The sequence below is a fragment of the Suillus fuscotomentosus genome (genome assembly GCF_016647785.1).
Source record: "Suillus fuscotomentosus strain FC203 chromosome Unknown F5891scaffold_7, whole genome shotgun sequence".
Classification (NCBI taxonomy): Eukaryota; Fungi; Basidiomycota; class Agaricomycetes; order Boletales; family Suillaceae; genus Suillus; species Suillus fuscotomentosus.
The window spans coordinates 1,066,154-1,092,926 of NW_024539519.1; the positions used below are offsets into that span (position 1 = coordinate 1,066,154).

The window sequence follows — 26,773 nt, forward strand, 5'->3', positions numbered from 1 at the left end:
CGTTGTGACCAAGTTCCAAACCCAAGGTTCTTTCCTTGGCCATTCTTCCTTCTTCTTTCCCACTCAAGCTTTTATAGTGCTCGAATGTTACCCTGGTAGACTCAGGTCCATCGGTCCCTTTGAAGAGCGCATAATGAACCGGTTGGCGACGGTCGTCCTGCTTCTCGTTCTAAACTTTGCCCTGCAGTTTAAAAATGTTCTCGCGGCTAGCACCTATAATCTTCCAAGTACACCCTTGCAGGATGGACCTGCCTTGCTTGCTGGTCAGGCGTCAAACTCAACCGCACTCAATGCCTTTGGAATCTCGCCGGTATCCATCGCTGGTGATGGGTGAGTCTTTAAACCTCAAATATACACCTTTCTCATCGGACCATCTTGCAGGACATACTACGTTGTTCTCCAGGCTGGTCAAATAAGCTTCCGAGCTGCCCTTGATACAGGTATTATGCGTACTTCTTTGATAATAAGATTCCGTATGAAAAGCGTGTCGCAGGTTCTGCCGACTTTTGGCTTACTTCCACAGAATGTACTAACAGCACATGTATGTCTGTGCCAAGATACCCTCTCACCTATGCCAGTCCCACTTTCGTGTCCATCAATAATAACGAGACTGCCTTCACTGTTAACTATGCTGATGGGACTGGTATGTGCGATAATCCACTCAATTCACTCCAATGCTAACGGTATAACAAGGTGCATCCGGGTTCGTTGCCAGAGAAACTGTAGAAGTTGCAAACGTGACGGTTGCAAATCAGGCATTTGGTAAGGCTAGACTTTCGACTCGAAACGCTCCACGTTAACATCTCGGCAGGCGTTGTAACAAGTTCTAATATTACGCTGGTCAGCGAGGTCAGCGGTATTCCTCGGCTTAGGATTCTCACGACAGTCAGAAATATCAGCGAGGGCTGCAAGCGGTATGTTAGTTGAGCAGGCGTTGTGAGTGTCAACCTCACGGATCGGGTCCGTTCTAGCCACGCCGTTTTTTTCGACCTTGGCTCAGCAAGGCATACTGGACTATCCGATTTTTGGATTGAGTCTTACGAGGAATGCAACCGGAACGTTTACCCTCGGTGAGTCTCTACCGAGCGCCTGGTTTACGATACTCATGTCTTCGTGTTGAAAAGGAGCCATTGATGTATCTGTCGTGCAAAACGTTAGTCAGGTTGTATGGAACGAGGTCGTATCATTCTCTCCGGTCGGTACACAGACCAATACATCCGGCTACTTCTATTGGGCGATTCGTATGAGCAGTTTTGCGGTAAGGCTCTTGATCTTGCCATTATAGCGTGAGATGATACTTATTTTTTTTGCAAGGTCAATGGAACTCAATATACTCCTCAACCGACGTATCCTGGCCCAAACGACAATTCATCGATTGCTCTTTTGGACGTGTAAGTAATCAACGACTTGTCCATGTGCGCGCTTAACTCTCCACAGCGGCACTACAGGACTATATGGTCCATATCAAGATGTCAGTTCCTTATTGTTCCATCGACCGACTAATCTTCATATCCTTCTAGGTAATACGATTGTACAGTTCGTTTCCCAGTAGCCGCCTAGTTGACGAGAGTAAGTCATTATGTTATTTTGGATACTACCAGAGTTGATAAAGCAATGATAATGAAGGTGGCCAATGGGCCGTACCTTGCGACTCTTCAGCAATCATATCCTTCAGCTTTGGGTGACTAGTGGTTGATTAAATAACCCGTTTCATCTGCTAAAACCTTTCTTCCAGGGACGGAGCTACGTTTGTGTTGGAACCTACCGATTACATTATTGGCCCAGCTGAGGGGAACCCGGACCTCTGTTTGTCTTGGCCTAAAGCTGCACCTCCCAGTACCGATGGAGTTGACTGGTTGTTAGGTACAATAGTCGGTTTACTGTCGTGTCGCTACATATTCTTAACCGCTTCACTCGTCCAGGAACCCCGTTTTTGCGAACTGTCTACTCAATATGGAGGTGTGTTGAACTTCTTGGAATCTTTCCACACGGTATTCATCAGTTTTTTTTTATATGTAGTTATGGAATTGACTACCAGGAGCCCCCGATGATTGGGTTATATCCCTACAACAACGCCTCAGCACCTGTACAGCCTTTTTCAGTTGTCGAATCCTCCCTTTCGTCCGAGTCTGCGACAGTTGCTACCACTCTACCCAATTTCGTTCTCTCTACACCCACTTACACGACGCCGCCGTACGCATTTAACACCTCAGTTCCAGCCGTCTATGGCGAGATTGTCCAATCTGAGCTCGCGACGAGCACGTATAGCCCCCTCATAGGGACACTTGCCGTTAACGCCACCGCCCTCCCTCAGGTGACTGGTGCATATACACTATTTGTTACGAATTCGAACGGTGCAGTGGTGACATCGACATATCACATCTCACAACCGTTAGTAACTCTAGGCGTTCCCCCTGGGTGGAATAGTGCTGCCTCTCGGAGCATTTCGGGAGTAGGACTGGCTATCCCGATACTGATCACTCTGGTTGCTGGCACATGGATCATATAAGGACTACTTTCATACAATATATCATTTGTTTTGTGACTTCCTAGCTTTGTATCATACCATTCACTGACTATTTTGTTCATTACATCTTGTTGAACACAACATACTACTTGTCATCTTACCTCGAACTTTGTCCGTTGTAGATCACACATCATTCTATAGTGTCACAACAGATACTGGCACAATTGGGTATACTGGTGTTGTAGTCCACGTCCGATGCTCATGAAGCTCTGTTCACCCAGAGAGTCTCCCCTAGGGGTGCTGCAGGCAGAACAGGCTAGGTGTTCTGGCTCGTTAGCTCTGATGACACGATCAAATTAATTCCATCAGCCTGAACCTCAATCTCAGAGAAGACGTACAAGGTACACACAAGACAGTTCCAGCCATCCGGCTGATCTTCTGTACTGTCAGGTCTAGAAGCACCAGAAATCCGTGATTTCTTAGCGACAGATATCTCTTCATCTACCACACGCCGATTCTTGTCAGGCTGGGTCGATGAACCGGGCTGCGCATCTGTCGACACAGCAGCATCGGGACGTTCAATTTTGTGGATGTTGCATGAATCAAATCCGATTTCTCCAGGAAGTCTAAAGTCGTCTGAGAAATCATATCTGGCTGCTTTCATTTCGTCGAGCTCTTGTCCGCCGACAGATTCGAGCATGGTTCTTCGACGGTCTTGATCTGTTTCTAGTGGTTCAGCCTCGTATTCAGATTCTGAACCTGTTGTAATTTCACTCTTCAAACGCGAAGAGGATGCTGACGCTGAAGAGACGGATGCAACTGAAGCGGAAAGTGAATCGCCTGACGAAACGAGGGTAAGATAAAACCAACTTTTGTGCGTCTCCATACGTCTCTCGGCAGCGAGCGCACGTTCTTCCCGGGCACGTTTACTAAACAACCATGATCCATGAGCCCTCGCTATTTGAAAGACGAATCACATACCTTCCAGCTTTCTTCCTAAATCCAGTGCCGGCTTCTTTCTTCTCGCCAATGATGCCCTCGTTCAGTGCCTTTCCACACGAGCCGAATGCGCTAGCGTTGGTAATCCTGGAGCCGGCCTTGCGTTTCTTTTCAGATTGAGCACCTGTGTGCCCAGAAGGTCCACTAAATTTAGCAGTTCTTTTACGTCGTTGGTAAGAGGCAGGTCGGGCACGTGAGTGAGCACCACCACACTGTTTGCAATATCTGAGCATAGATGAGAGAGATAGAGGATGACTGACCATGTATTCAGGAAGGTCTTCCGTTTCAATACCTTGGCCGGCTATTTTCGCGGAATCTGCTAATCTGGTCCCGGAAGACCAATAGCCTGGGGAATTGTGAGGTGTATGTGAGCGAAGCTTGGTTGTGGTGCGTACCGTCACCATAATATCCCCTGTTTTGTAGGGCACGGACGTCATTGCGTAGCTGCCGCCAGAGGGCTTGGAAAGCAGTTCCGTGATTCATATGCTGTATCGCGTGTTAATGTGTCGAATGGTTGTTAATCTGTATAACTGACCTTGATGTGGGCGAGCTAACGCGACAAACGCGTCCAGTGTCAATTGGGAACTTGTCACACGAATCAATAGGAAGACTCACTTCGTGGCACAATGTACTCAAGAGCCAGTGAACTGGTACAAATGAACCGCTAGCAGACTTCAAAACCAGTTCTGCATGAACGCCTCAGTAGAGCTCTCTAATGTCGTTCCGGGGTAGTGTGCGTACCAATTGTCTCTCCATTGTTCCAGTTCCGTCCCGCGAACACTCTGTTATACTCGTACTAGACAGTCTCAACGTAGTAGATCCAACCCAGGGACGCTAGAATAGATACGTACCTCTTCCAAGCTGTTCACGGTGAAACCGTGAGCCTTCATGATAGGCTTCACCTGGGCGCTCAGCGCCCGCATAAGTTGCCGAGCATCATCCTCGAGAGTGGCATCGACCATAGGCAGAACGGAGATGAAATTGACGTGCGGGTTCGGGTTAGCCTCGCGTTCGTTGATGCGGACGTGGACCATGACTTGTTAATGATTTTCAAGGTGCGAGATGTACTTGCTAATGAAATGAATAAACATCAAAAGGAGGTGCCACTTAGTATAAGGTAGGAGTCGGTAGTAGTAGTATACATAATGAATACAACGGTTCTCATCATGACCACCATGACTTCACCCAGCTGACCACATCCTCTATCAGTCCGCTGCCACTGGCTTCCGACTCCGTGCTCCGCTGCTCTTCCTTGCGAAGCTCTTCCTGGAGCTCAACACGAACAGCAACAAGCCTATTCAGTTCTCGAAGGCTGTTTAGGCGCTCCAGTTCCTGAACATTTGCATTTTCCTCTTCCAGTTGACGCAATCGCTGTTCCTTCTGTTCCTGTTCGATGGCCAGCTTTTCCCTATCTTTTCTCTCCGTCTCCAGCTGTTCTTTCAAGGCGTCTACAATCTGTCCTTGTTCATGATACTTCTCTTCTATTGCGTTGATCCGAACCTCGAGCCTCTCCTTGGCTGCCCTGAACTCTGCCTCTAGCCGCTCGTTTTCGCATCGCAACTTCAGGATCTGCTCGTGCTTGGTCTGGATCTCCTCCTTAAGTTCCTCTCTCGTTTCATGGTCCTTATCTCGAATTGCTGCCTCCATATCCTTGCGCAACTGAGCCACTACCTCTTCATGGCGCTCTCGTTGTTCATTCAGGACCCGCGTCAGCTCAGATCCTGCTGAGGTGTGCACAATATTCTTGTGCTCGTTCACAAGCTCCTTTTGAATGAGAAGCGTGGCTGGTTGGTTATGAATCAGGTATCGTAGTATGCGGTGCGTCGACTCTTGCGTGCCTTCATGCCTCAACATCCGCGCACCCTTGTCGAGAATTCCTTTGAAGAAATTATTCTCTAGCTCCTTTTCCCTCATCTCCCCAAGGTCAGAAGCGACTTCACTCCACATGTTTGTCACGATCAACACGTTTCGCAGAGTGGACTCCCCACAGAGCTCTCGGAACATCTTGAAATTCCGTTTGTTTGTTCCTCCCATCCGGAAATCTGATATGCGGTGCATGTAGATAATGCCAGCAAGTTTGGCACCGTGCTCATATCTATATCATTTGGATCAGAACGAGACAAAATATGACAACGAAGACATACGTCTGGGAGAGGTATGCTCCTATCATTGCTAAGATGTCCGTATCACTGCGGCTGGTATCGTCGAAGCCAGGAGTGTCGATCAATGTCACTTCCCGGCCGTTGAGTTTGAAGGGTTTCGTTGCTTGCACCTCGCTGGTGCAACTCTCGAGACTTCTTCCAATTGGGAAGTCAGATCCGCTGGCTTCATTGATGACTGAAAGTAGTCGATCAGTGGTTTCTTTGGATAAATTTCACTGTTGGTGACACACATGTCGTCTTGCCACTTCCAGAGGATCCCATGATACTGCAAATATGAGACTAAGCGGAAGAAATCCTCAGGAAACGCTCGATGCATACGCTATTCTGATACTCAATGCTCCAGTCATGATAAAGGTGCAGGAAGAGGACAGAAGACGATATATTGCGCGTTCAAGACAACATCCTTGTTTGACTAACGTGGATCCTAAGACACGGTCCTCGTTGAATCCACGTTGCAGACACCACATCACGTGCTACGGAGGAGGCTGGGTGATGAGGGGACATGGAATCAAGGCCTGAGTGCTTATGCATAACTTATTGTGTTCGAGTCTTCTGGCTCTCGTGAGTGCTGGGCTTTCTGAATTCCGGACTCAGTAGTATACAGCTGCATATCAATGAGGAGTGTTCGATCGTAAGTACTTTGTTGTTATCTGTTGCTATTACTTTTGCCGTGACTCAGCCGCTGCTCTCATCACACAGTTCGCACCGCGAGTTCGAGTTCACTGGCAGATTCGCTAGTCAAGAGTGAGGCAGACTGTGACGACAGTCATTCCTGTGTGCTAATGCGATAGATATATAGCAGCTAGCCACAGCCATACAATGATGCCATCTCTCATATCCGATGTTTCAGGTTGTAGTTGCCAGAATGGATAGTGCGAGTCTGATATGGAGGCCTATGTGCGCTCCTCAAGACCCCTGGCCGTCGGTCTTGCCACAGGCCATATTGTGGATCAGCCTTCTTAATTTGGTGGCAGGCCAATCTTTTGGTCTGGCATGCTATCTTTGGCTCGCCAGGATAACGTTGACACCATTCCCGTCTGGCATGCGATATTCAAACCTGTCTGGTTGGTCTCTAAATCTTCTGCGGTCAGAACCACAGCATTCTACCGGACCGGTTTTCGCACCCATGTTTGCTGTGAAGTTCCGTTTGCCTACTGGCCAGGCATAGGCGAGCGTTTAGCTAATAACGCAAGAAGCCTGATGTCCCCAATCTCTGTTAAGAGTTAGACGACGGCCCATTCCACTGTATTGCAACCGCTACCACGTATCGGCGGAGGCATGATCACAATTGCGCGCCTGTCTTAAGTCCAAGGAGCCAGGTTGAACGGGTGGCCAAATTACCGTGATCATCCAAAAAGCCTCAGATCATGCCCCGTTACTTACGCTAATCAGTCTCAGAGGCATGTCACAGAAGGTTTGGTTTTCATTTGCCTTCATTCAATGCTCACATTGTTAGCAGCAAGCCAGCCACTGCACACAGCTGCTCGCATAATGTGTGGTTTAATATCTTGTACATGCCATCCACATTCTCTCTATTAAGTATAAAATACCTGGTGCACATTGCAGTCACTCGAAAGGCATCTGCGGAAGTCTCGTCCCTCAAAAACTAATACCCTCTGTTCTACCCTTTTAGCTTTCAAGGTTACCAAGGTGAGAAATGGCTTTTACCTTACTGATTTGTTACAACAACTTTTGCTAAAACGGTTATTGATACAGTCTTGGTCGTTCGATACAATGTGCCTCATTCCTGGTAGACCGACTTCATTTATTCGAGGGGGCGTGAAGAACTCAAGTACTACTCGCAGAGCACCCGTGCACTGTGAGCAAACGCCCGTTCCGTGAGTAGTCCGCTTTTCTATCTGTTTTTTTAAAAGGTCGCTCATGTCATGCAGAATCACTCGAAGTCTAAGGGGACATTCTTGCTTCTATATGTAACCACTACTAGTATGATTATTTTGCGTCACGTCGAGATTATGATCGCTATAATAAATACATGCCTCGTTTCTTGAACATGTACTCTATATGTTGAGCAGTTTGTAGATAATGTTATGGAAACTTTCAAGATCATCTTTGTTTCGATGGTAAGCCTATGAACTATTTCGAGAGAGTCAGCGCTATTAGAGATGGCATGCTGACCCATAGATCTGAGCATCGCCGGCATGGAGAGGGGTTATTTAAGTTGATAGCCCCTATCAGGTACACCAAGCGCTCGCTGTCAAGTTTCAACGTCGACTTGCGAGAATGAATTAAACAAAATATACATCACGTATGAGTATCTAACGTTTAACCTTGAAACCTGTGGTCACCACGAGATCGATGAAACAACCATTGCGTCAAATTCCCCCGGAAGTCAAGTGGAGCGCACACATGACGTCGACACCATATTGGAAATCGCTCCGTCCTTATAATATGTAGTCGATGGAAGGAACACACCTTCGTCCACGACCACGAACAAGCACTACTTTAAAAACCATAGTATCAGAAAAAACTTGCATCCCCACACCTAGAATTTGTTGAGGTCGCCACAATGCCTGGCCAGATAATTAGACAGCCAAACCCTCCCCCAGGCCCCTCTCATCTCCCCGAGTCGATTCGCGACGATGCTGTCACAGTTGAACTCCACACGAGCAATATACTTACGACGCCCGAGCTTCATGCGATTCAGAAGTTCAGGCGAGCAGCCCACTACATTGCCGCTGGTATGTCAGTACCCTCAGCGCGTAAAATATATTAAATGACTTCGATAGCGATGATTTTTTTAAAGGATAATATCCTGCTTGAGCGCCCGTTAACTTTTGATGACATTAAACCGAGGCTTCTTGGCCATTGGGGTACTTGCCCCGGTCTGGTCTTGGTATATGCGCACCTCAACAGGATCATTAAGAAGACCGGTATCGACTCCTTGCTGGTGGTCGGCCCAGGTGAGTCAATTTTCGTTTACCTTATTTTCAGCCGCAACACATGATGATGCAGCGCGCATGCACGCTCCACGGAGCCTCCACCATCATCACGCATCACGTGATTGTCAAGACAGTTGTTAATAATAACTCTCTTTCAGGTCATGGAGCGCCTGCCATCTTGGCGTCCTTATGGCTCGAGGACTCTTTATCTCCCTTCTGGGAGCATTACACGCGTGATCTCTCCGGCTTAACAAGGCTCATCACGAAATTTAGTGCGCCTGGAGGTTTTCCAAGGTTCGCCAATTTGAACATTCTGGTGCTGTTCTGTCTTATTATCTCACCATCGTATGCCAGCCATATCAATGCCGAAACCCCGGGATCCATTCATGAGGGTGGTGAACTCGGCTACGCTCTCAGTGTCGCATTTGGTGCTGTTATGGACAATCCTCATCTTGTTGTTACCTGTGTTATCGGTGATGGCGAGGCCGAAACCGGTCCGACCGCCACTGCCTGGCATGGGTACAAGTACATCGATCCCAAAGAATCTGGCGCGGTTCTCCCTATTGTGCATCTGAATGGGTTCAAGATCTCCGAACGTACCATTTACGGATGCATGGACGACAAAGAGCTCATAGCCCTATTCAGGTCCGGGGTACACTGCGACATGTATTCTTCCAGTCTGACGTATTCATTTCAGCGGTTACGGTTATAAGGTCCGCATTGTCAGTGACTTGGAAGATATTGATCAGGATTTGGCTGCGTCTATGGAGTGGGCACTCAATGAAATCTCCTGTATTCAAAGCGCGGCTCGCGCCAAGACGCCTATTTTCAAGCCGCGCTGGCCTATCTTGATCCTCCGCACCCCTAAGGGTTGGACCTGTCCAAAGATGATGCATAACGAGTTCATCGAGGGGTCATTCCGCTCACACCAAGTGCCACTTTCACAGGCCAAGACGTCACAGGAGGAGCTTCAAGCCTTACAGGGTTGGCTTCAAAGCTATGGTCCTCATGAGCTTTTCGCTACCAAAGGCAGTAGAGGGGTGGTGGAGGGTGCACCTACTGAAGAGGTGCTAAGCATCGTTCCTGACAGGAAGGATAAAAAGCTTGGTTGCAGGAAGGAAGCACACGCCGCCTTCCAGCCCATTAAAGTTTCAGATTGGACTCATTTTGGGGTTCAAAAGGGATCGCAGGAAAGTTGCATGATTGTCGTCGGAACGTTGTTGAGGGATACGATTGATAAGTATGTTTTTCAATCATGTGTATAGCTCTTATTCATTCTCTTCTAGGAACCCAAGCACCTTCCGGATTTTCTCCCCTGATGAACTCGTGTCTAACAAGCTAGACGGCGTGTTTGAAGTCACCGGACGCAATCTACAGTGGGACGAAAATTCGTGCGCTAACGGCGGGCGCGTCATCGAAATATTGTCTGAGCATACCTGCCAAGGCATGTTACAAGGGTACACGCTTACTGGTAGGACTGCGCTCTTTCCGAGCTATGAGGCTTTCCTTGGCATTGTACACACCATGATGGTGCAGTATAGCAAGTTCACGAAGATGGTTCGTTGATACTCTAGATGGGCCAATTAATGCAGCTTATATCTTCCTTCCCAGGCCCATGAAACTGTTTGGAGGCACGATGTTGGTTCCGTCAATTACCTGGAGACATCTACGTGGGCACGTCAGGACCACAATGGCTTTTCTCATCAGAACCCGTCTTTCATCGGTGCCGTCCTTAATTTGAAGCCGGCGCTGGCCCGTGTATACCTGCCGCCTGATGCAAATTGCTTCTTGTCCACGGTGTCCCATTGCTTGAGGGCGAAGAACTACGTGAACTTGATGGTTGGTAGCAAGCACCTCACGCCCGTCTGGCTCAGCCCTGAAGAAGCGCACAAGGTGAGGTGATCCCTCCTATTTTTTGCTCATATTTCGCTCAATGTCAGACAGCACTGCGTTGCGGGCTCGTCTATATGGAAATTTGCAAGCGTCGACGATGGCTTGAATCCGGATGTGTGAGCATTTTCCTTTTGTAGTGGTGGAACTTGAGCTGATTTGAGGTAACCAGCGTCCTCGTTGGTATCGGTGTCGAAGTGACATTCGAAGTTATAGCGGCTGCTGCACTCCTTCGCAAGATGGTTCCCACTCTGCGAGTGCGCGTCGTCAACGTTACCGACCTCATGATTCTCGGGCCCCATGGCAGCCACCCGCATGCCTTGAGCGCCGATGGTTTCGACACCCTTTTCACCGAGGACAAGAATATCATTATCAACTACCATGGCTACCCCATCGAAGTGAAAGGTCTGCTATTTGGTAGACCTGCCGTGGACAGAACCACCATAGAGGGGTATCGTGAGGAGGGAACGACGACCTCGCCGTTCGATGTGCGTCATTCGCAAGAATCAGTTACCCCTAATTTTGACCATGATTTGCACAGATGATGCTTTGTAATCATACGTCCAGGTATCACGTTGCCGCAGCCGCCATCCGTGCTGGTGCTCGATTCAAGAATTTTTCAAAGGATCCAGAGGCTGACGCGAACGCCCTCATGGACATGGCCAAAGAAGACACAAAGTATATTTTTGCTCACGGAATGGGTGAGTAACCTAGCGGTTAATCTTTCTTGTACCCACATCTGATTGTGCATATTCAGATCCTGAAGGCACATTTGATACGCCCAAATTTGATTAGAGACAACGCTCGACATGAGTTTCACTGGTTTCCTATGTATTGTAGCTAGGAGTTTGATGTTAGCCGTACTTTTGAATTTTGTCATTAGCCCGTGTATTTGTAGCCATTACGTGATGAGACAAGCAAAAAGCGACAGGCCTGGGACTCGAACCCAGAATCTCTAGCGATCACTAACCGGAAACTAGCGCGTTACCATTACGCCAACCCGCCATACTTGCTCCAAGACCTTGACATTGATTACACCGCGACCCGAAATTACCACGCCACAACTTTGGTCTGACTGTTGCACTGAAACTGAATTGCTCCTTAGAATTGCACCTTTGCAATCTTCTCAGTTCCAACTGTTTTTGACTGAGACATCATGTCATTTTTTGGAACTAACCCGGCAACGACAGCACCAGCGGCGCCTGCAGAAAAGGATATCGAAGTTCCGGAGACACCGACTGACTCCATCTCTTCCTTAGCTTTCTCCCCTGCAGCAGACTATCTAGCTGTAGGAAGTTGGGACAACAATGTAGGTGTTTTCAGACGTTATCTGGCCTCGGTTTGACGCGTAATCGATACATCGATAGGTGCGTTTGTATGAAGTTGGCGCTGGAGGGCAGACCCAAGGCAAGGCCATGTTTGGCCACCAAGGACCTGTGTTGAGCGTGTGTTGGAACAAGGTGCGCTCGTACTTTCTTTGGTTTCACCTGACATGGCTAAATATTCCTTTGGCCTCTAGGAGGGTAACAAAGTTATTTCGGGGGGTGCGGACAATGCCGCACGCATGTTTGATATCACGAATGGACAATCACAGCAAGTGGCACAGCACGATGCCCCTGTGAAGGTCGTAAAATGGATAGAGACACCACAAGGTGGCATTCTGGCCACTGGCAGCTGGGATAAGACCGTCAAAGTAAGTTTCTTGTAATCCTCGTAACATGTCATAACTCGCGTTATCGTTCACCACCATAGTATTGGGATATGCGCTCGCCAACTCCCGTTGCCACCGTGCAACTACCTGAGCGCTGCTACAGCATGGATGTGCAATATCCGCTCATGGTAGTTGCTACAGCCGAACGCAATATCCAGATTTTCAATCTCACAAACCCAAACACGGCATATAAGGTATGTCCACGGGGTTCACTTGATGTCCTCACATGACCTATATATGCCATTTAGACCATCACTTCCCCGCTCAAATGGCAAACGCGCGTTGTTTCATGCTTCACCAACTCCGCTAGCAGCGGGTTTGCTGTGGGTAGTGTGGAAGGTCGTGTGGCCATCCAGTACGTAATTTTATCAGATGATTGGTCTTCAGGCGCTCATCATCTCACAGATACGTCGAAGAAAAAGACAGCTCGTATGGGTATTTCATAGTTCCGCTCATACCTTCATTCACGTGCTGTACAGGAACAATTTTTCATTCAAGTGCCATCGAAAAGACCAGACACCGAATGCCAAGGACCAGTCCCTCGTGTACGCTGTCAATGACATATCCTTCCATCCTGTGCACGGAACCTTCTCTACTTGCGGTAAGCCTTGAGGCTTCTAGTTCCATGTGACGGGTCTGATTTGGACGACCTAGGCTCTGATGGAACTATCCACTTCTGGGACAAAGACGCCCGCACACGACTAAAGAGTATACCCACTTTAATTACCAGCTGTTTACGATTGTACTGATCATACTCTTCTAGCTTTCGAAGCAGCCCCTGGGCCGATCAGTGCTACTACATTCAATCGAAATGGCACGATCTTTGCATACGCTGTCTCGTATGACTGGTCTAAAGGCCACAGCGGTATGACTCCAGGACATCCCAACAAACTCATGTTACATGCTTGCAAGGATGATGAGGTCAAGAGGCGGCCAAAGAAGTAAGTGACATTGAGGCGTCGGGACAGTCTTTGAGTTGCTTTTGAGTAGTACGCTATCTACATCCATATGTCGATGTCTCGATGTTGCATTAATAGAGTGGCAGTTATGTTTCTCTCCTAAACGAAGACACCGATACTCTTTCATTGATAGTCTGAGTGGTTTCAATGGAAAGCAAGTAAGCAGTATGTAGAAGCGTATTAACATTAGCGAGTAGCAGTCACTGGGCACGGGTGCGCGACAGTCATGATAAATAGGTTCACTGCGATCATCGCGATCATCGTTTTTATGACTGTTTCTTGATTTCCAGCATGGGATAAAGGGACGGCTCGGGGTGGCGGTACGAACCACCGACACGATCTGCCCACGTAAAGTACTGGGCATGGGGACAAGAGGTATTAGGGGATAACCACGAGAAAAGCAGGAATGATATTGCGTACCTGACCGTAGTTAACCGTAAAGTAAAGATGATGGAGTGTGTGATGGGCGGGTCCATTTATCACCTTTTCAAGGGCATGTCCCGTGACCATATCGGAGTCATGAATCTGATGTCGTTGACGTCAGAGCGGTCCATGTCAGTAGTGCAAAGCACGTACGAGAATAGTCCACAGATTGACCAAAATGTAGAGACTGAGGTATAACCATCGGTGAAGAGGGAATATAAATATGAAGAGGTAGTATGGGAGAGATTGGAGGTAGCCGTCTACGGGGTGGAAGGCATGAGACGCAAAGGGGGTCGGAACTACCAAATTATTTAAGCCCAAGACAGGATGCAGAGCAAAGCAGCATACTTATCCACTTGTGGTGAGGCTTATGGAATGTTTTATATATACTCGGGTGATGCAATAGCCGGTGGGTCCAGTAAACTCCGTAGTCGGTGAAAAGCAAGAACCTAATAATGATAAATGTTGAGTATATGTTACGGTTGGAAGAGAAAGCACTGACAATGGTACTGATAGGGCAAAGTAAGCCCAACCGTAATCTTTTACATTATCGTAAAGTTTTGAGTAACCCATTACCTCTGCTTGGAACCAAGGCAGAGTGAGAAGGGTCATTACGGGAAAGGCTCGTAGACTGCATTGTATCTCTTGTTTGACCTGGTTCTCTAGGAAGCGTGGATGGCGCATCATCTCATGATTGAAAATGAATTTGTATGAGAGCCACGCGAACAGGAAATAGAGGAAGTGAATGCCCAAGAGGGTGATTACACTGAGAGAGATAATTTGTCTAGGGATGTAATCACGAGCCCAGGCAGACTGCTGAAGATACACGATTGACGTGAAGTTTGCAGAGGTGGAAAGGGAGGCATATGACGGTTGAACTAGGTGATCATTGACAGGTAGCAGCCGCGCCCATACTTTGTCGAGGAGATAGTCATCTGCGAGGTGGAGAACAAGATCCATGGCGCCTATAAATCAAATGACTGACACTTGAAAGTCACTTGACCTAACCAGCAGGTACCTAGAACAAATTGACGACGTTTCGGTCAACTCTTTTATATATGACATGCTCATCGAACCACTTTTCTGACCGAGGGCATGACAAATATCTACAACTTCAGCCGCTCAATGAGCTGGTCATTGAACGCTCGGTTTAGGATAGTTCGGGGATTGGTTACGGCCTTGGTTTTTTTTGGCAAGGATGGACTAGGCATCTGTAAAACACGAGTGATGAGTGCCCTGTTACTGTTCCGACATAGATCGGTGTAACATGGTCAGACCGTCGCCCCCGCATAACCGTTACACCAAAAGGCGAAATACTGAAAGCTTACTTTGAGGGTGATGTTTGGACCAGAATATTTCGGTCCTTGAATATCCGGCCCATCCGAACATCCGACCAGGGCCGCATCTGCAAAACGACTAAAATGAACGCTTAACTTAACTTACGCGCGTTACGAACACTTACGAACGCTTACGACTTCAGTAGCGAACTCATGTGATTGGTGGAGATCTGACAACTCACTTACTAACTTAGAGCTTGTTCAGTAACTGAGACATCACAAAAATTGCGCAACTGAGAGATTACCCGATATTACAGCTGTTTTCATATCGATAGACCAGAATTTCGAAAATTCATTCAGCCGCTTTTGTTTGTTGTTGGAGCGACACCAAACAGAGGCGCTCGTGCTAGCCACCTTTGTCCGACTCAGTACTAGTACTATAACAACTGCTAGCTATCATCATCATGAACAGAAACCGTCAACATATACCAGATGCTGCGAAACAGCAGTGGGTTACCATGTCCACACATGGCATGACATCAAAGGCCATAGCACAAGTGACGGGATGCAGCCATCGAACAGTCAATCGTGTTCTTCAGCTCTCACAACTCACAGGCTCTGTTGTTCAAAAACCTCTGGAAAGCGGTCATCCTCGTCTACTTACAGCACAGGACTTTACAGTAAGTGAAAGCACAAAGATATTCTGAATCTAATACCTCACTGTTGTAGTACCTCATCTCACATATTGAATGCACTCCTGACATATTTCTATCTGAACTACAAAGTGCACTACGGGAGGTGAGGGGTATTGAGGTATCCCTTGCCACTATCGAACAAATGCTGCATAGGCATGGTTTGTCACACAAGCGGGTATGTACTAGTAAACTATGTTTGTGCATATAAATTCTGACAATGTCATCCAGGTAACTAGAACTGCAATTGAGTGCAATGAAGACAAACATGACCAATATCAAATTTTCATTGCCGAGAATTTCCGTCCTGATCAGCTCGTCTTCGTAGATGAATCTGCCTGTAACCAAATCACAACCAAACATCCAAATGCTTGGTCACAAATGGGAGCACATGCTTGTCAGTGTGATTACTTCATTTGGGGTCAAAGGTATGTTGAAAATTTGCAAACAGGAGTGCCTTGACAGCGGTTTGTCTTTTCAGATATTCTATTCTTCCAGCTATCTCACTGGATGGTGTCTTACATCTTGATATCCAAGACCGTCCATATACTGCCGCAACCTTCAATGAATTTATAGAGGGTTTATTCGACAATATGAACCCATTCCCACAGAAGAACTCTGTCATCATGATGGACAATGCTAGCATACACAAGTTGGCATATCTCGAAGAAATGATCCAGCAAAGGTAAGTTATCTCAATGTCACTGTCTGGGTAATGCCATTGATCTTGCTTCAGGGGAATGCGCCTCGTGTATTTGCCACCTTATTCTCCTGACTTCAACCCTATTGAAGAAGCCTTTTCAGCACTCAAAGCTTGGATAAGGCAGAACCATGACTATGCCAGGGGTGAATTAACAGGTGAACTCACCTGTGATCCTTATAGCCTGCTGTGGGAAGCAGTATTTGCATCTGTGACGGAGGAAAAAGTTCAAGGATGGTTTGCAGACAGTGGATACTTGATGTGAATGATAATGTAGAATTACAGATACTACTACTTGACAATGACAATACAAGATTTCATACAATACTACTTGACCACAATACTACAAGACTTGTAGACAACTACAAAACATGACTTTGAATCTCCGAGCTTCATTCAAATTTCAAAATTTTGCTCGCAGCAGTCACACTGATCATAATTCTCTTTGTCATCATTGCTATTGGTGGCCCTTCCTTTGCCCTTCCTAGCATATCGAATGAGTCGGTGAGTCACTTTCAAGAATGATCGAATGACACCCATTGGCATGCCAACAACATCAACAAAAAACTCATCAGATAGGCCAACAACACCATTGACGTAGGCAACACCATGACTGAGGAGGCTGTCCTCGTATTGGGACATATGCAAAAGTGGCATGGTGGCATCCATCTCGCGAAGAACATCAGTGATGGGTGGGTAGGTGATAAATTCGTCATCCTTGTCATGGCAAAGGAGTGTTGTTGCAAAACCTCGGGAAGTATTGACTCGACGGTGGCCACCAGTATCACCAAGAGCCTCCTTAGTGACAGGAGGAATATGGATGTGAATGACTGGAAGGGCGGGAGCTGCACTGGCAGATGAGGTGTTTGCTGAAGATAGTTGTCATTTCTTTGGAACATGGTCAAAGGCAGCCATCTCCGGAGGCTTCTCATATGTAGCCTCTGCCAAGAGCTTTGAATACATGAGTCAAACATTGCTGTTATGCTGAACTTTTGTGACTCACTATCTTTTTCGCCCAGAGGGTGAGATTATAGATGTCTTGAGCTTTGTGGTCACCACTAATAGGATTGATATAGCAGAATTTTCCATGCTTCTCACAATCTAGCTTATTATTGAGCTCTTGCAGCTCAGAGGCAAAGCTTATGGAGGTTAAAGGGTCTTGACTGTCATTGACAGCTTCATCACGACGAGCACGGGTGGTGGATGCTGCCTGATGAGTTGGCTCCTAATAGTGAGTTAGTTGTTGGGCAATACTCAGACACTAGAATATTCTCTTACCAGGTTGTGTATTTCAAGAACTACTTGCCGACTTCGAGCTCATTTGATGAGGTCACAGCCCTGCTCAAATGCCTCCCAAAGCTGTTGTTCATTGGAGAGCTGATGAGGGGCATCTCAGACTCGATCATTGTGAAACTTGTAGCCAAGTTCAGCATTTGCTGGGTCCAGGTCCATTTTGGCACAAATACGTGAAAAAAAGTCTTCAAATGGAATATCGACAGGAAGGTGGATCTGGACATGGCTGATACGTTCACCTACAACTCCAGTATTTAATGGTACGGAGATATCAATGTTGGCAACAGCTAACCACACATGATGTTAGATATTGTCTAGTTGTGTCACAATACAGTGGATGTACTTACAAATCACTGTATTTGCGCCGTGGTGATGTGGCTGTTGAGTTGACAGCGCAGTGGCTGGATCTGGATGGACCACACCATCAGGATTATGTAGCATCCCTTGAAGTGAATACGGAGGAGGCATGCTGACAGGGCCTTGGAATTGAGTCTGCGAAGGCTGACTTGGAGGTCCATGGATGAAAGGATGAGTTGGAAGCATGTTGAACCAGTAGCCAGCACAAGGATAATGATGTTCAAGGATTTCACGTTGGTCCGCATTAATAAGGCAAGAAGGACTCTGGCTTGGAGAACTGGGACTCGAGTCAGACATGTTAAGGTTGAACGATGTGACTCACCCCTTCCAAAATGCTAACAGGATTATATACCACAGTGCAGTAGTGCATGGATGGATCATCATTGTCGTATGGTCCGAAACACCATTGTTTTCGATAGAGACAAAGAGTGCAGTCTCACTAAAATGCCAGGGTTGTAGAAACTAAGTGGAGCCTCATTTGATGATGAGCCAACTCACTAACCTTTGACAACATTGTATTGCCTTGCACGATGAGGACTTCACTGCTCGATGATGAAGGTTACAGTTGGTGATAGCCATCACCATGTGCAGCTGGTCGCACGATGCAGATCAGTAACACAGTGCACGTGTGGTGCCACTACCCCACAGGGCCACACAAGCCCCACAAGTCCAAGTCAGGTTAGACACTTACAAAAGCAGCTAGTATGGAGTGCCTCTGTTTGGCGTCGCTCCAACAACAAACAAAAGTGGCTGGATGAATTTTTGAAATTCTGGTCTATCAATATGAAAACAGCTGTACCTTGCTCCGCAAGGTCATGTTCATATGTTGGTAAAGATGTGCCAACATAAGCAATAGTCCATGTGAATAAAAAAATTAATCCTATAATTTTACGCCGCACCCCTAAACATTGTATTGACTATCTATCTATCGAAACACCATGCAGCCTAGCATATTTGAACTGCTGAGTACTTCAGACCATCAATGTGCTTTCATTTTCAGTGAGTATGGACTGACACAGATAATAACAGAACTGACTTCTAGACGGACAGTAGAGCATAAAAACCATGGGGGTAATCATGTATACATTCAATCTAATGACAGAATGCATGAAATCTTCGCAGCTAGCGGGGATAGGATGATATACACGGAATCACCTTCCATCATAGCAACCAATGTGTTGTATAATGCAGCAAATCGAAACATACCGAAACAATGTACTTGAACGCAAAGCTCCCCTCAAACCGCTTAGCCAACTGTCAAATGATCATGTTTGGCATGGGGCTCCTCAGCGTCTCAATTGACAGCTCGCCTCCATGTAATTGTCTTGGAAGAACTGCATGCAGCTGCACCTGGTGCGGAAGTTCGTCTGGAAGCCGTTGATGAAATATATAATATCTCGAGTCCATGCTTTTAGCATGATGTACATGTATGTGTCAGCCTCAGTCTTGGCTGACACCCATCGCTGCTCTGACAAATGTATTAAAAATAAACAGTCTGACTTACATGGCAGAGATACTTCTTGATGGAGGCGTAGTTGGATTCTCATACAATGCCTTAAGCAAGTTCATACTCTGCATATTTCACAGCCTGCAGAAAATGCTCAGCATAGAAGCAACATTGCTCAATGTCTGATGCACAGCGAGAATAGTCATCCTCAACAGATCACCAGGTATCACCAAATCATCCTGCATTCTCATATATTCTGCAAACTGGGTCCTGAGCTCTTCCATGGTGCTGCGGCTTCATTAAATTTTACCTAGATCAATATTAAACAGACACATATGCATAATCCCCAGCGACAGCTGCCTGTCCGATAGTGGGGGTGCACAGTTGAGAGATATCCACAGACTCAGAAGGAGAGTATTCATAGCCAAGGCAAACAACAGTTGTGTATGTGGAGTCCCTGGCTTTAGCACAAGACTTGGTAATTTCAGCATTTGATTGGAAAAAAAGAAGGAGAGAGGCGCACCAAAGACAGTTGATAGATGAGGAGTGATGAGGTAGACACGAGATAGGTTGAGTATGAGCTAGAGGAAGACTTTTCCACATCAGTAATCACATTTTAGGGTTGGGAATGCAGCGGCTTGCATTTTGAACCCTAATATATGGGTCTAAATTGATGTGCCATTGCAGAGTTGAAAATTTTCATTCAAAGATTTTTGAACTAAAATCACTGTGACATACCTTGTGAAAATGAAACAACAGACAGCGTAGATGAGAGCCTAAGAGTTCAGATGCCAGATGAAGTAGTATAGCACTTTTAGAGCACAGGGATGTGCTGGAGGCCCGCGAGGGAATGCAAGAGTACAAAATATGATTGGATGGTGGATAAAGTGGTGCTAGGGCCCTATTGTGAGGGTTAATGGAGGCATGTAGGGAGGTGCTGGAGGCTCGGGAAGGAATACGAGAGCAAGAACTATAATTAGATGGCGGGAGTGTGGGTCTCACAGACTACTTTCCCACAACATTCAATAAGGTAGGGCTTGTACAAAACTGACCAATCGTGACCTAGTGTGACCTAATGTGACTATGTAGTGACTCCGGTAGCAAAAGCACTAAAGTGGATGTCACGGTGGTGCACTACATTTGCTACACACATGTATAACATCAAAAACTTCCACTACATCTACTTTATCACAATTTTAACTCCTGTAAACTGTGCCAGATAGCCTTCTCAATGATTCACAGGAGGCAGTTTTTCTTTCTTTTGTGAATCTCTTGAGCTTTTGTCCTTTCTGTAGTTTTGTCACACTTTGTGTACTTTGTCACATGAGGTTGGCCAGTTTTGTACAAGCCCTACCTTATCATGGGCTTGATAAAATTTAAGATGAAGCAAGGTCACAAGTTCGCACTGCGAACCCCTAGTGGACAGTAGGGTGGCTGAACATATGACAAAATAAGTCTGTGTGATGTCATCAACACCCCGATGCGACATTTGAATGCAGCAATTAACTCAGAATGATACCTCCCACCTCGTGATACTATCATAACAACATTATATAGATACTTCTTGTATCTATATGACACATCCTAGACACTATAATATATACATCATGTTGTATAGGTACTGTAATCAAAGTCTTTGTGCAACAGAAAATGAAAATGAAAATTTGATGCGCTGGCCGTTCGATTGAGAAGCATGCTAAATACATCAAAGCGCGCCATATCCTTCCTTGATCTATGCACATTCAGTTTTCTTCCAAGTCCTTTGTTTGGTACCCTTTGGCACTTTGGCAAAGTGCAAACAGGCCCCAACAAGCTGAACTTTTGAGCCCTCTCTTGGCAATCATACCTCTGATCTTCTCCACCCACTTCTTCTCTTCCCACTACTACCATCCCCTTTGTAGCTCCCATTTGTAGTTCTTGACATGAACATCCATCCAAGCGAATAGCTCACTCAGTCTGTCCCTTCTCATACATCTCTCTGCACGGAGTGCAGCTACATAAATTTGCCTGAAGGTGAGTATATGCGCATTGTTTTCACTTTTTTCCACTCTTCATATTGAGTTTCTACCTAGTCCTACTTATTATGCAACTACAATGATGGCAGGGAGTCTTTGGTAGGTGCATGTATTGCATTGTTATCTCACTAACATGTTGAATCACTAGGGGGGGAACACCCCACCTAATCATGACAAGGAGGCATTCCTTAAACTGGCTGCAAAATACAATGTTCCTGACTACTACAATGGTGCATCCACATATCCCATCTCAGCATGCCTCATCTCATACCATCCAGTGATCATGACTATGATACCTCTTCGCTTATTGGATGCAGGATAGTTCATCTTATCATCCTCGTAAATGTGTATGTCTCATCCCTGCTCTCTTTGCACCTATTTCCATGTCAAATGACCTGAACTCAACTTGGTGGGCATCTGTTCAATTCTCATGAATGGACTTTCAGCCTTTCTCCAATCTTTCACTGCATCGACTCTCTATTCACAATTCCAGCCCACACCATCCTCATTGCAATTTACAAGGCCCTGCAAGCAACAGAAACTCTGCTCCCCAGTCCATATCAAAATACAAGGACAGAGATACTCCTGCGCCCAACACCCTCCTCAGTATCATGAACATGAATATTAAATCCCACTCACACAAGGCGTTATCAGGTGTACATTTGCCTTTTTCTGATCTTGATGTTGATTGTAACATTAATATTTCAGGCCAATGCTACCCAATGACCACCCATCTGTCCAGCCCCACATCAAGTGCCACCAGGCTTTTTCGATAATGTGCAAGTCCCTGATCCAGTGTGTTACCACCATTTACTTGCACGAGTTATTCTGATTTTCATTTTTTCAGTCTTCCACTACCCATCCTGATCCTTCTCTACATCACCTCCACAATGCTTTTGCACTGTCCTTGGGATCACATCCACATACGCTCTTCGCTCACCTTACCCAAAGCTTCCACTGTGTTCAACCAAATGCTGACAAACAGTGTTGAACTCCAGCAATGCACAGAGCCTAGTACTTTCTCTTGCTCCAGTCCTCCTGTTGTTGAAGTTCCTGCACTAGATGACAAGAAGGTACATCTGTTTGGAGGCTATGTTCTCAATGGCTGGTATTCCAAGTTTTAACTACAGGCACTATATGTTGCTTGGCAGCCAGAATGAGCTAGCGACAAAGCAAAATGCATCGACAACTCTAAATGGTGGAATTGTATTGTGCTATTCCTCTGCTGCATATCCCCTGGTACCAACCACAGTCCTCATACCAATGGCGCTCAACATTGTCCCAGCACATAGATACGTATTTTCATCTTAGTCTTTTATCTTTCTGACCGCCATAACTTCTCAAACGGGCCTGACATACACATGCGAAGTTTGCCACGCTCAACCTTGACACAGAAGAGGGTAGCACTCGGCAACCACTTTGGAGAGGCTTGGCGACTGCTTCTTGAATCACTCCATTTCCAAATTGGACTTTGCCTTGTTGCACTCATTCTTGCACTGGAACTTTTGGTGTTGTGGTCTCGTTACATTGTCTTTGATGCTATCTCAGTATTCTCTCATTCAGTGATATTCTGCTAGCGCAGCAGGTCCCTTACATTGTAGCACCTTACAATACTTTGTACTCTCATGATGACAATCAATATCCAACTTAAACTGAATATCTCTGTGTGATTTACAATATCTGAATAATCTAATTGAGATAATAATATATTTGCCTGGAACACGTCATACTTGCTCCGTCCATTGGACATTTCAGGTTCCAAGTCTGCTCAGAAATAATAGACCCTAACCCTGACATTGTTGACAGTGTTGACACTGCAGATATACCTATGTATGGTAGTGTCTGGGCTGAGCAATTTTTGTGATGGAATTGGGCAAAATTTGGCAGCAAATCATGATTTGATGTGGTGCACACATTGTCGGCATGTAAGCAGAGTTTGAAAGTAAAGGTGAATCAATAGTGCTGCTCAATTCTAAAATGTCATCATCAATGTCAACTGAGCACTCATCAGCAAAAGACCCAAAATTTTCGCTTGTCAAAAAGAAGTTTGATGCTTATGGTGAGCTTATGGCACTGCTAATTGTTGACTTCGGAGATGTGGACATGTGGGGAGAAGGACAACTATGACAAAAGGTATGATCTCAGTATCTGGGAGGAAGACTCTCGTGCTAAAAGTACCTATGACAAAAGGTATGCTAAGTCTTTGTTAGTTGATGATATATTATATGAAGGTAGCAGTGCTTACATCTCAGTATCTGGGAGGAAGACTGAGATGGCTAATTCTATGAGAGTCCATTTTTATGTACAGGTAAAGCAGGAATGAATAAAAAATTTATCTGAGAAATTTGAACATGGTGTTCAGCCAATGATGAGCAAACGTCCAACAAACGATGCACTTGTACCTGACAGCATGTGTCTGATGCGCCTCTCTACACTCCTCCTTGAGGGCATTTCAGCTTCATCATGCCTTGCAGCCTCTCCAGGCATGGATGTGATAGTGGTTTGATTAGAGTGTCGGCGACATTATTATTGGTAGGGCAATAGATGAGGGTGAAGGTGCCGTGCTGAACATGGAACTTGACAAAATGGTATCACAGATTGATGTGTTTTGTATGGGAGTGCAACTTATTGTTCATGGCAAGGGCTATGGCAGCTTGATTGTCACAGTACAAGGGCGTAGGGATAGGTGGGAATTGGTAGAGTTCCTTGAGGAGCAGCTGTAAGTACATTATTTTGCAGCCAACTGTGGTCAACATGATGTACTCTGCTTCTGCTGTGGATAAGGCTATTATGGGCTGCTTGCGCACGCTCCACACGATCAGGTCAGCATCTAATATGACAATATAACCCATCATTAAGTGGCGATGAGCTTGCCAGGCCCAGTCCGCATCTGTGTAAGCCTCAAGTCCAGTATCCAAACCACCTAGAGTAAGCCCATAGTCAGATGTATCTTTCAGGTATCTAAAGACTCTTTTGGTGGTGTCCCAGTGAACTACGCCGGGGTTCTGCATGAATTGGGAGAGGATAGCGATGGCGAAGCCAATATCTGGACATGTGCTTGTGGCTGCATACATCAGCGAGGCTATGGCTTGCTGATAGGGCATATTTTGCATAGTCTTGGTTTGAGCATGGGTTGAAGGTGAGTTAGTATCAGATAGGACTACACCTGTTTCCATGGGGGTCACAACATGCTTCACATCCTCAAGATGGAAATGTTCAATGACAGTGTCGATGTAGGCCTTCTGTGACAGCCAGATGGTGCGAGCTTGATAGTCACATTCGACCTTGAGGCCAAGCAACCAATTCAGCTTGCTGAGGTCTGAGATGTCGAAGTACTGCATAAGTTGTTGTTTAAAGTTGGCGATATGATGGAGGTGCTTTGACATTATGGCCATGTTGTCAACAGATACTGTCATGACAGTGTGCTTATCATTTGCAGAATGGTAAAATATGGCTTGATTGATCTGGAAGCAGGTAAAGTCCATCCTAGCAAAAACAGACACTAACTCTTCAGACCACTCATAGCCGGCTTGCTTCAGGCCAGGCAGACTCCTCCTCAACTTCAATACCTTCCCCTCATCACCTTCCTTCAAGTATCCAGGTGGTGAGTGCATGTAAATATCCTCTTTCAGCTCAGCATATAGGTATGCACTCTTAATATCCACTTGATGGACTTCCCGATCAAGTTTTGTAGCCATGGACAGGACAGCCTAGATTGTGGTCATGTTAGAGGTGGATGCAAATGTGCCGAAGTAGTCGATACCAAACTTCTGACATTGGCCGTTAGGTACCAGCTGGGTGCAGGGCTTTAGCTTCTCACTGTTTGGACCTCTCTTCGTGGCCAGAACATAATGGCACAGGATCAAATTCATATGGTCAGGTGCATTGACGATCTCCCATGTTCCAAGCTTCTCCAGCTGACCTAATTCATAGTCTATTGCCTTCTGCCACTCACTCACATCTGGCCCATTCAAGGCCTGTTGAAGGGTGGGCTCTGCCTCAGCAGCTGCCATCGCATATCAGGTAAGTGGTCTGTCTGTTCTGTTGTCTGGGAGTTCTGACTGTACTAAATGCTGCTCCATGGCCAGTGCCACTACCTCTCCTTTGTGGAGGGTAGCATAGTACCCCAGTGGGTCTCATTCTCATCGCTTATGGAGCAGGTGGTGTTTCAGCCAGTTGGGGTGATCTTGTGGGTATAGAGGGAGGTTTGGGGTTAGTGCATTGTTTGTTCGCTGGTGATGTGGACTGGACACTAGTATGGCCTTACCTAATTTATTTCCTTTCAATGGCCTCATGTTGTTCATTTTATGGCATCATTGCTAAGCCAAATTTCAGTATCTTGCAACCTCAATAATAGTATGTGTGGTCATGGGTGGTTATATAATATTGTTACTATATTACATGATTTTTGTAGTGTGAACTAAATATTCAAAAGACATGAATGGTCTGGATGCAGGTGATCTGATTGCAAACATACCTATAGCTTGTAACTCCTGAACTGTCTGAAGCTGTATATACTCTTCACTAGCACTCCTCACAGCTGTAATAGCTATCTTTCTTGATGCAAAAGGTGTGATTGTCAGATGTCTTTGGAGAAATTCTATAGTATATTATGTAAGATACAATCTACATGAGTTTTTGCTCATGAAATGCATTAGGTCTCTTGTCATATACATTATGCATTACTGATGCATGCACTCTAAATACAGCCTCAAAACAGCCCTGGCTCCTTTATTTAAAGGCTGAGAAACAGTCACTCATAATGCATGCCCCTACCTATAACTTTGTAATCACCACTAGTGCCTCTGTTCATAGATCAAGCATTTTTCTTTTTAACATCCTTGATGCCTGTATTACCTATGTATTTAAGATATCTGTACCATCATGTATTATCACTGACACTCACCAGGAGATTGATGTTGGTGTATGTTCTCATCTCTGCAATTGGCTGCTAATAGCCATCTTGCTGTTTTAAGTGTATCTGCACTACCTACTATTGCTAAAACTTTTCAGAAGAACAAATTGACATCAATTATTATATTCTTGACACTGTCTTTCACATCTGACCTAGATATTATCGAGGTCTATGAGAATAAACAACTATATGTAAAAGTCACTGATGTGATGGTAGATAAATGTATGCTGTACTATCATTATGGTATATCATACAATATGCCAGTGAAGAGTGTCCAGCTTGGACATCATCCACTATTCTTCTATGTTACTTGTGGGTGCTATATTGGGGTTCTCAGCAGAGAGTAAGTTATAGGTTTATCAAAGTCATAATGTCTGTTATCTGTCTCTTTTTCAGGCATGACATTAAATTCATAGTTCAAGGAATCCACCATGCTGTATATGCTGAGATTAAATCACTTGAGAATGGAAAGAGAGCAGTCAGGAGGGCAATTGAAAGTGGGTAGACTATTGAATTCCCATTGTCATTTAAAGAATAGCTGTGATGACAATGTATTCTGCCTCTGG

The 26,773-nt window shown here is 45.8% G+C and overlaps 10 protein-coding genes and 1 non-coding gene across 11 annotated transcripts; 6 read left to right on the top strand and 5 right to left on the bottom strand.

Annotated features, from left to right (window-relative positions):
- Positions 1-133: 133 nt before the first annotated feature.
- F5891DRAFT_1253845 (acid protease) lies at positions 134-2,686 on the top strand (the record flags this gene model as incomplete). The annotated part of the gene is made up of 15 exons (XM_041369926.1): positions 134-330; positions 382-440; positions 494-643; positions 694-762; positions 812-849; positions 887-914; positions 972-1,070; positions 1,125-1,258; positions 1,315-1,391; positions 1,438-1,485; positions 1,538-1,569; positions 1,627-1,681; positions 1,736-1,863; positions 1,923-1,959; positions 2,020-2,686. The coding sequence occupies 15 exons, from the start codon at positions 134-136 to the stop codon at positions 2,507-2,509; spliced, it is 1,641 nt and encodes a 546-aa protein (XP_041231090.1). The 3' UTR covers positions 2,510-2,686.
- F5891DRAFT_693667 (WLM-domain-containing protein) lies at positions 2,564-4,603 on the bottom strand. The gene is made up of 11 exons (XM_041372822.1): positions 4,318-4,603; positions 4,208-4,262; positions 4,082-4,152; positions 4,002-4,016; positions 3,862-3,952; positions 3,727-3,812; positions 3,449-3,678; positions 3,338-3,396; positions 2,866-3,286; positions 2,629-2,806; positions 2,564-2,576 (listed from the first exon to the last, which is right to left on the bottom strand). The coding sequence occupies exons 1-10, from the start codon at positions 4,498-4,500 to the stop codon at positions 2,671-2,673; spliced, it is 1,347 nt and encodes a 448-aa protein (XP_041231091.1). The 5' UTR covers positions 4,501-4,603; the 3' UTR covers positions 2,564-2,576; positions 2,629-2,670.
- On the bottom strand, positions 4,582-6,081 carry F5891DRAFT_1009715 (P-loop containing nucleoside triphosphate hydrolase protein). The gene is made up of 4 exons (XM_041360609.1): positions 5,947-6,081; positions 5,859-5,893; positions 5,611-5,803; positions 4,582-5,561 (listed from the first exon to the last, which is right to left on the bottom strand). Exons 1-4 carry the CDS (start codon positions 5,973-5,975, stop codon positions 4,631-4,633), a joined length of 1,188 nt encoding a protein of 395 aa, XP_041231092.1. The 5' UTR covers positions 5,976-6,081; the 3' UTR covers positions 4,582-4,630.
- On the top strand, positions 6,082-7,012 carry F5891DRAFT_1009717 (uncharacterized protein). The gene is made up of 3 exons (XM_041360610.1): positions 6,082-6,259; positions 6,328-6,372; positions 6,428-7,012. Exon 3 carries the CDS (start codon positions 6,470-6,472, stop codon positions 6,794-6,796), a length of 327 nt encoding a protein of 108 aa, XP_041231093.1. The 5' UTR covers positions 6,082-6,259; positions 6,328-6,372; positions 6,428-6,469; the 3' UTR covers positions 6,797-7,012.
- A 1,062-nt stretch (positions 7,013-8,074) lies between these two features.
- Positions 8,075-11,376, top strand: F5891DRAFT_1009718 (XFP N-terminal domain-containing protein). The gene is made up of 11 exons (XM_041360611.1): positions 8,075-8,327; positions 8,376-8,549; positions 8,687-8,822; positions 8,883-9,173; positions 9,226-9,768; positions 9,815-10,085; positions 10,140-10,421; positions 10,473-10,537; positions 10,591-10,906; positions 10,960-11,119; positions 11,176-11,376. The coding sequence occupies exons 1-11, from the start codon at positions 8,156-8,158 to the stop codon at positions 11,211-11,213; spliced, it is 2,448 nt and encodes an 815-aa protein (XP_041231094.1). The 5' UTR covers positions 8,075-8,155; the 3' UTR covers positions 11,214-11,376.
- On the bottom strand, positions 11,344-11,423 carry F5891DRAFT_t35. The gene has a single exon. It is a non-coding gene; the product is annotated as a tRNA-Arg (tRNA).
- Positions 11,424-11,429: 6 nt separating this feature from the next.
- On the top strand, positions 11,430-13,214 carry F5891DRAFT_693952 (WD40-repeat-containing domain protein). Its single transcript, XM_041372823.1, has 9 exons — positions 11,430-11,727; positions 11,786-11,878; positions 11,938-12,111; positions 12,171-12,323; positions 12,378-12,484; positions 12,535-12,558; positions 12,609-12,730; positions 12,784-12,837; positions 12,893-13,214. Exons 1-9 carry the CDS (start codon positions 11,575-11,577, stop codon positions 13,072-13,074), a joined length of 1,062 nt encoding a protein of 353 aa, XP_041231095.1. The 5' UTR covers positions 11,430-11,574; the 3' UTR covers positions 13,075-13,214.
- Positions 13,058-14,838, bottom strand: F5891DRAFT_693999 (C5-sterol desaturase). The gene is made up of 5 exons (XM_041372824.1): positions 14,014-14,838; positions 13,860-13,960; positions 13,665-13,810; positions 13,509-13,613; positions 13,058-13,444 (listed from the first exon to the last, which is right to left on the bottom strand). The coding sequence occupies exons 1-5, from the start codon at positions 14,469-14,471 to the stop codon at positions 13,355-13,357; spliced, it is 900 nt and encodes a 299-aa protein (XP_041231096.1). The 5' UTR covers positions 14,472-14,838; the 3' UTR covers positions 13,058-13,354.
- A 414-nt stretch (positions 14,839-15,252) lies between these two features.
- On the top strand, positions 15,253-15,691 carry F5891DRAFT_944023 (Homeodomain-like protein; the record flags this gene model as incomplete). The annotated part of the gene is made up of 2 exons (XM_041374520.1): positions 15,253-15,468; positions 15,518-15,691. The coding sequence occupies 2 exons, from the start codon at positions 15,253-15,255 to the stop codon at positions 15,689-15,691; spliced, it is 390 nt and encodes a 129-aa protein (XP_041231097.1).
- Positions 15,692-15,968: 277 nt separating this feature from the next.
- On the top strand, positions 15,969-16,169 carry F5891DRAFT_943561 (uncharacterized protein; the record flags this gene model as incomplete). Its single annotated transcript, XM_041374491.1, has 1 exon — positions 15,969-16,169. A coding segment is annotated over one exon (201 nt), but the record flags the coding sequence as incomplete, so codon positions are not given.
- Positions 16,170-16,637: 468 nt separating this feature from the next.
- Positions 16,638-18,127, bottom strand: F5891DRAFT_1183466 (uncharacterized protein; the record flags this gene model as incomplete). Its single annotated transcript, XM_041366281.1, has 5 exons — positions 16,638-16,664; positions 16,715-17,049; positions 17,279-17,405; positions 17,579-17,760; positions 17,821-18,127. The coding sequence occupies 5 exons, from the start codon at positions 18,125-18,127 to the stop codon at positions 16,638-16,640; spliced, it is 978 nt and encodes a 325-aa protein (XP_041231099.1).
- Between the last annotated feature and the right edge of the window lie 8,646 nt (positions 18,128-26,773).

Coding starts and splice junctions, on each gene's coding strand:
- F5891DRAFT_693999 (XM_041372824.1), bottom strand. CDS start 14,471: ATGGATCTTGTTCTCCACCTCGCAGATGACTATCTCCTCGACAAAGTA. Junction 13,614..13,664: donor TCAATCTGTGGACTATTCTC/GTACGTGCTTTG, acceptor CAACGACATCAG/ATTCATGACTCCGATATGGT. Junction 13,445..13,508: donor TTACGGTTAACTACGGTCAG/GTACGCAATATC, acceptor CCCCATGCCCAG/TACTTTACGTGGGCAGATCG.
- F5891DRAFT_693667 (XM_041372822.1), bottom strand. CDS start 4,500: ATGGTCCACGTCCGCATCAACGAACGCGAGGCTAACCCGAACCCGCAC. Junction 3,287..3,337: donor ACGTATGGAGACGCACAAAA/GTTGGTTTTATC, acceptor TTTCCGCTTCAG/TTGCATCCGTCTCTTCAGCG. Junction 2,807..2,865: donor AACTGTCTTGTGTGTACCTT/GTACGTCTTCTC, acceptor TCGTGTCATCAG/AGCTAACGAGCCAGAACACC.
- F5891DRAFT_1009718 (XM_041360611.1), top strand. CDS start 8,156: ATGCCTGGCCAGATAATTAGACAGCCAAACCCTCCCCCAGGCCCCTCT. Junction 10,086..10,139: donor ATAGCAAGTTCACGAAGATG/GTTCGTTGATAC, acceptor CTTCCTTCCCAG/GCCCATGAAACTGTTTGGAG. Junction 10,422..10,472: donor GCCCTGAAGAAGCGCACAAG/GTGAGGTGATCC, acceptor AATGTCAGACAG/CACTGCGTTGCGGGCTCGTC.
- F5891DRAFT_693952 (XM_041372823.1), top strand. CDS start 11,575: ATGTCATTTTTTGGAACTAACCCGGCAACGACAGCACCAGCGGCGCCT. Junction 11,728..11,785: donor TAGGAAGTTGGGACAACAAT/GTAGGTGTTTTC, acceptor ATACATCGATAG/GTGCGTTTGTATGAAGTTGG. Junction 12,559..12,608: donor GTCGAAGAAAAAGACAGCTC/GTATGGGTATTT, acceptor CGTGCTGTACAG/GAACAATTTTTCATTCAAGT.
- F5891DRAFT_1009715 (XM_041360609.1), bottom strand. CDS start 5,975: ATGACTGGAGCATTGAGTATCAGAATAGC. Junction 5,804..5,858: donor TGGAAGTGGCAAGACGACAT/GTGTGTCACCAA, acceptor GACTACTTTCAG/TCATCAATGAAGCCAGCGGA. Junction 5,562..5,610: donor GGAGCATACCTCTCCCAGAC/GTATGTCTTCGT, acceptor CAAATGATATAG/ATATGAGCACGGTGCCAAAC.
- F5891DRAFT_1009717 (XM_041360610.1), top strand. CDS start 6,470: ATGTTTCAGGTTGTAGTTGCCAGAATGGATAGTGCGAGTCTGATATGG.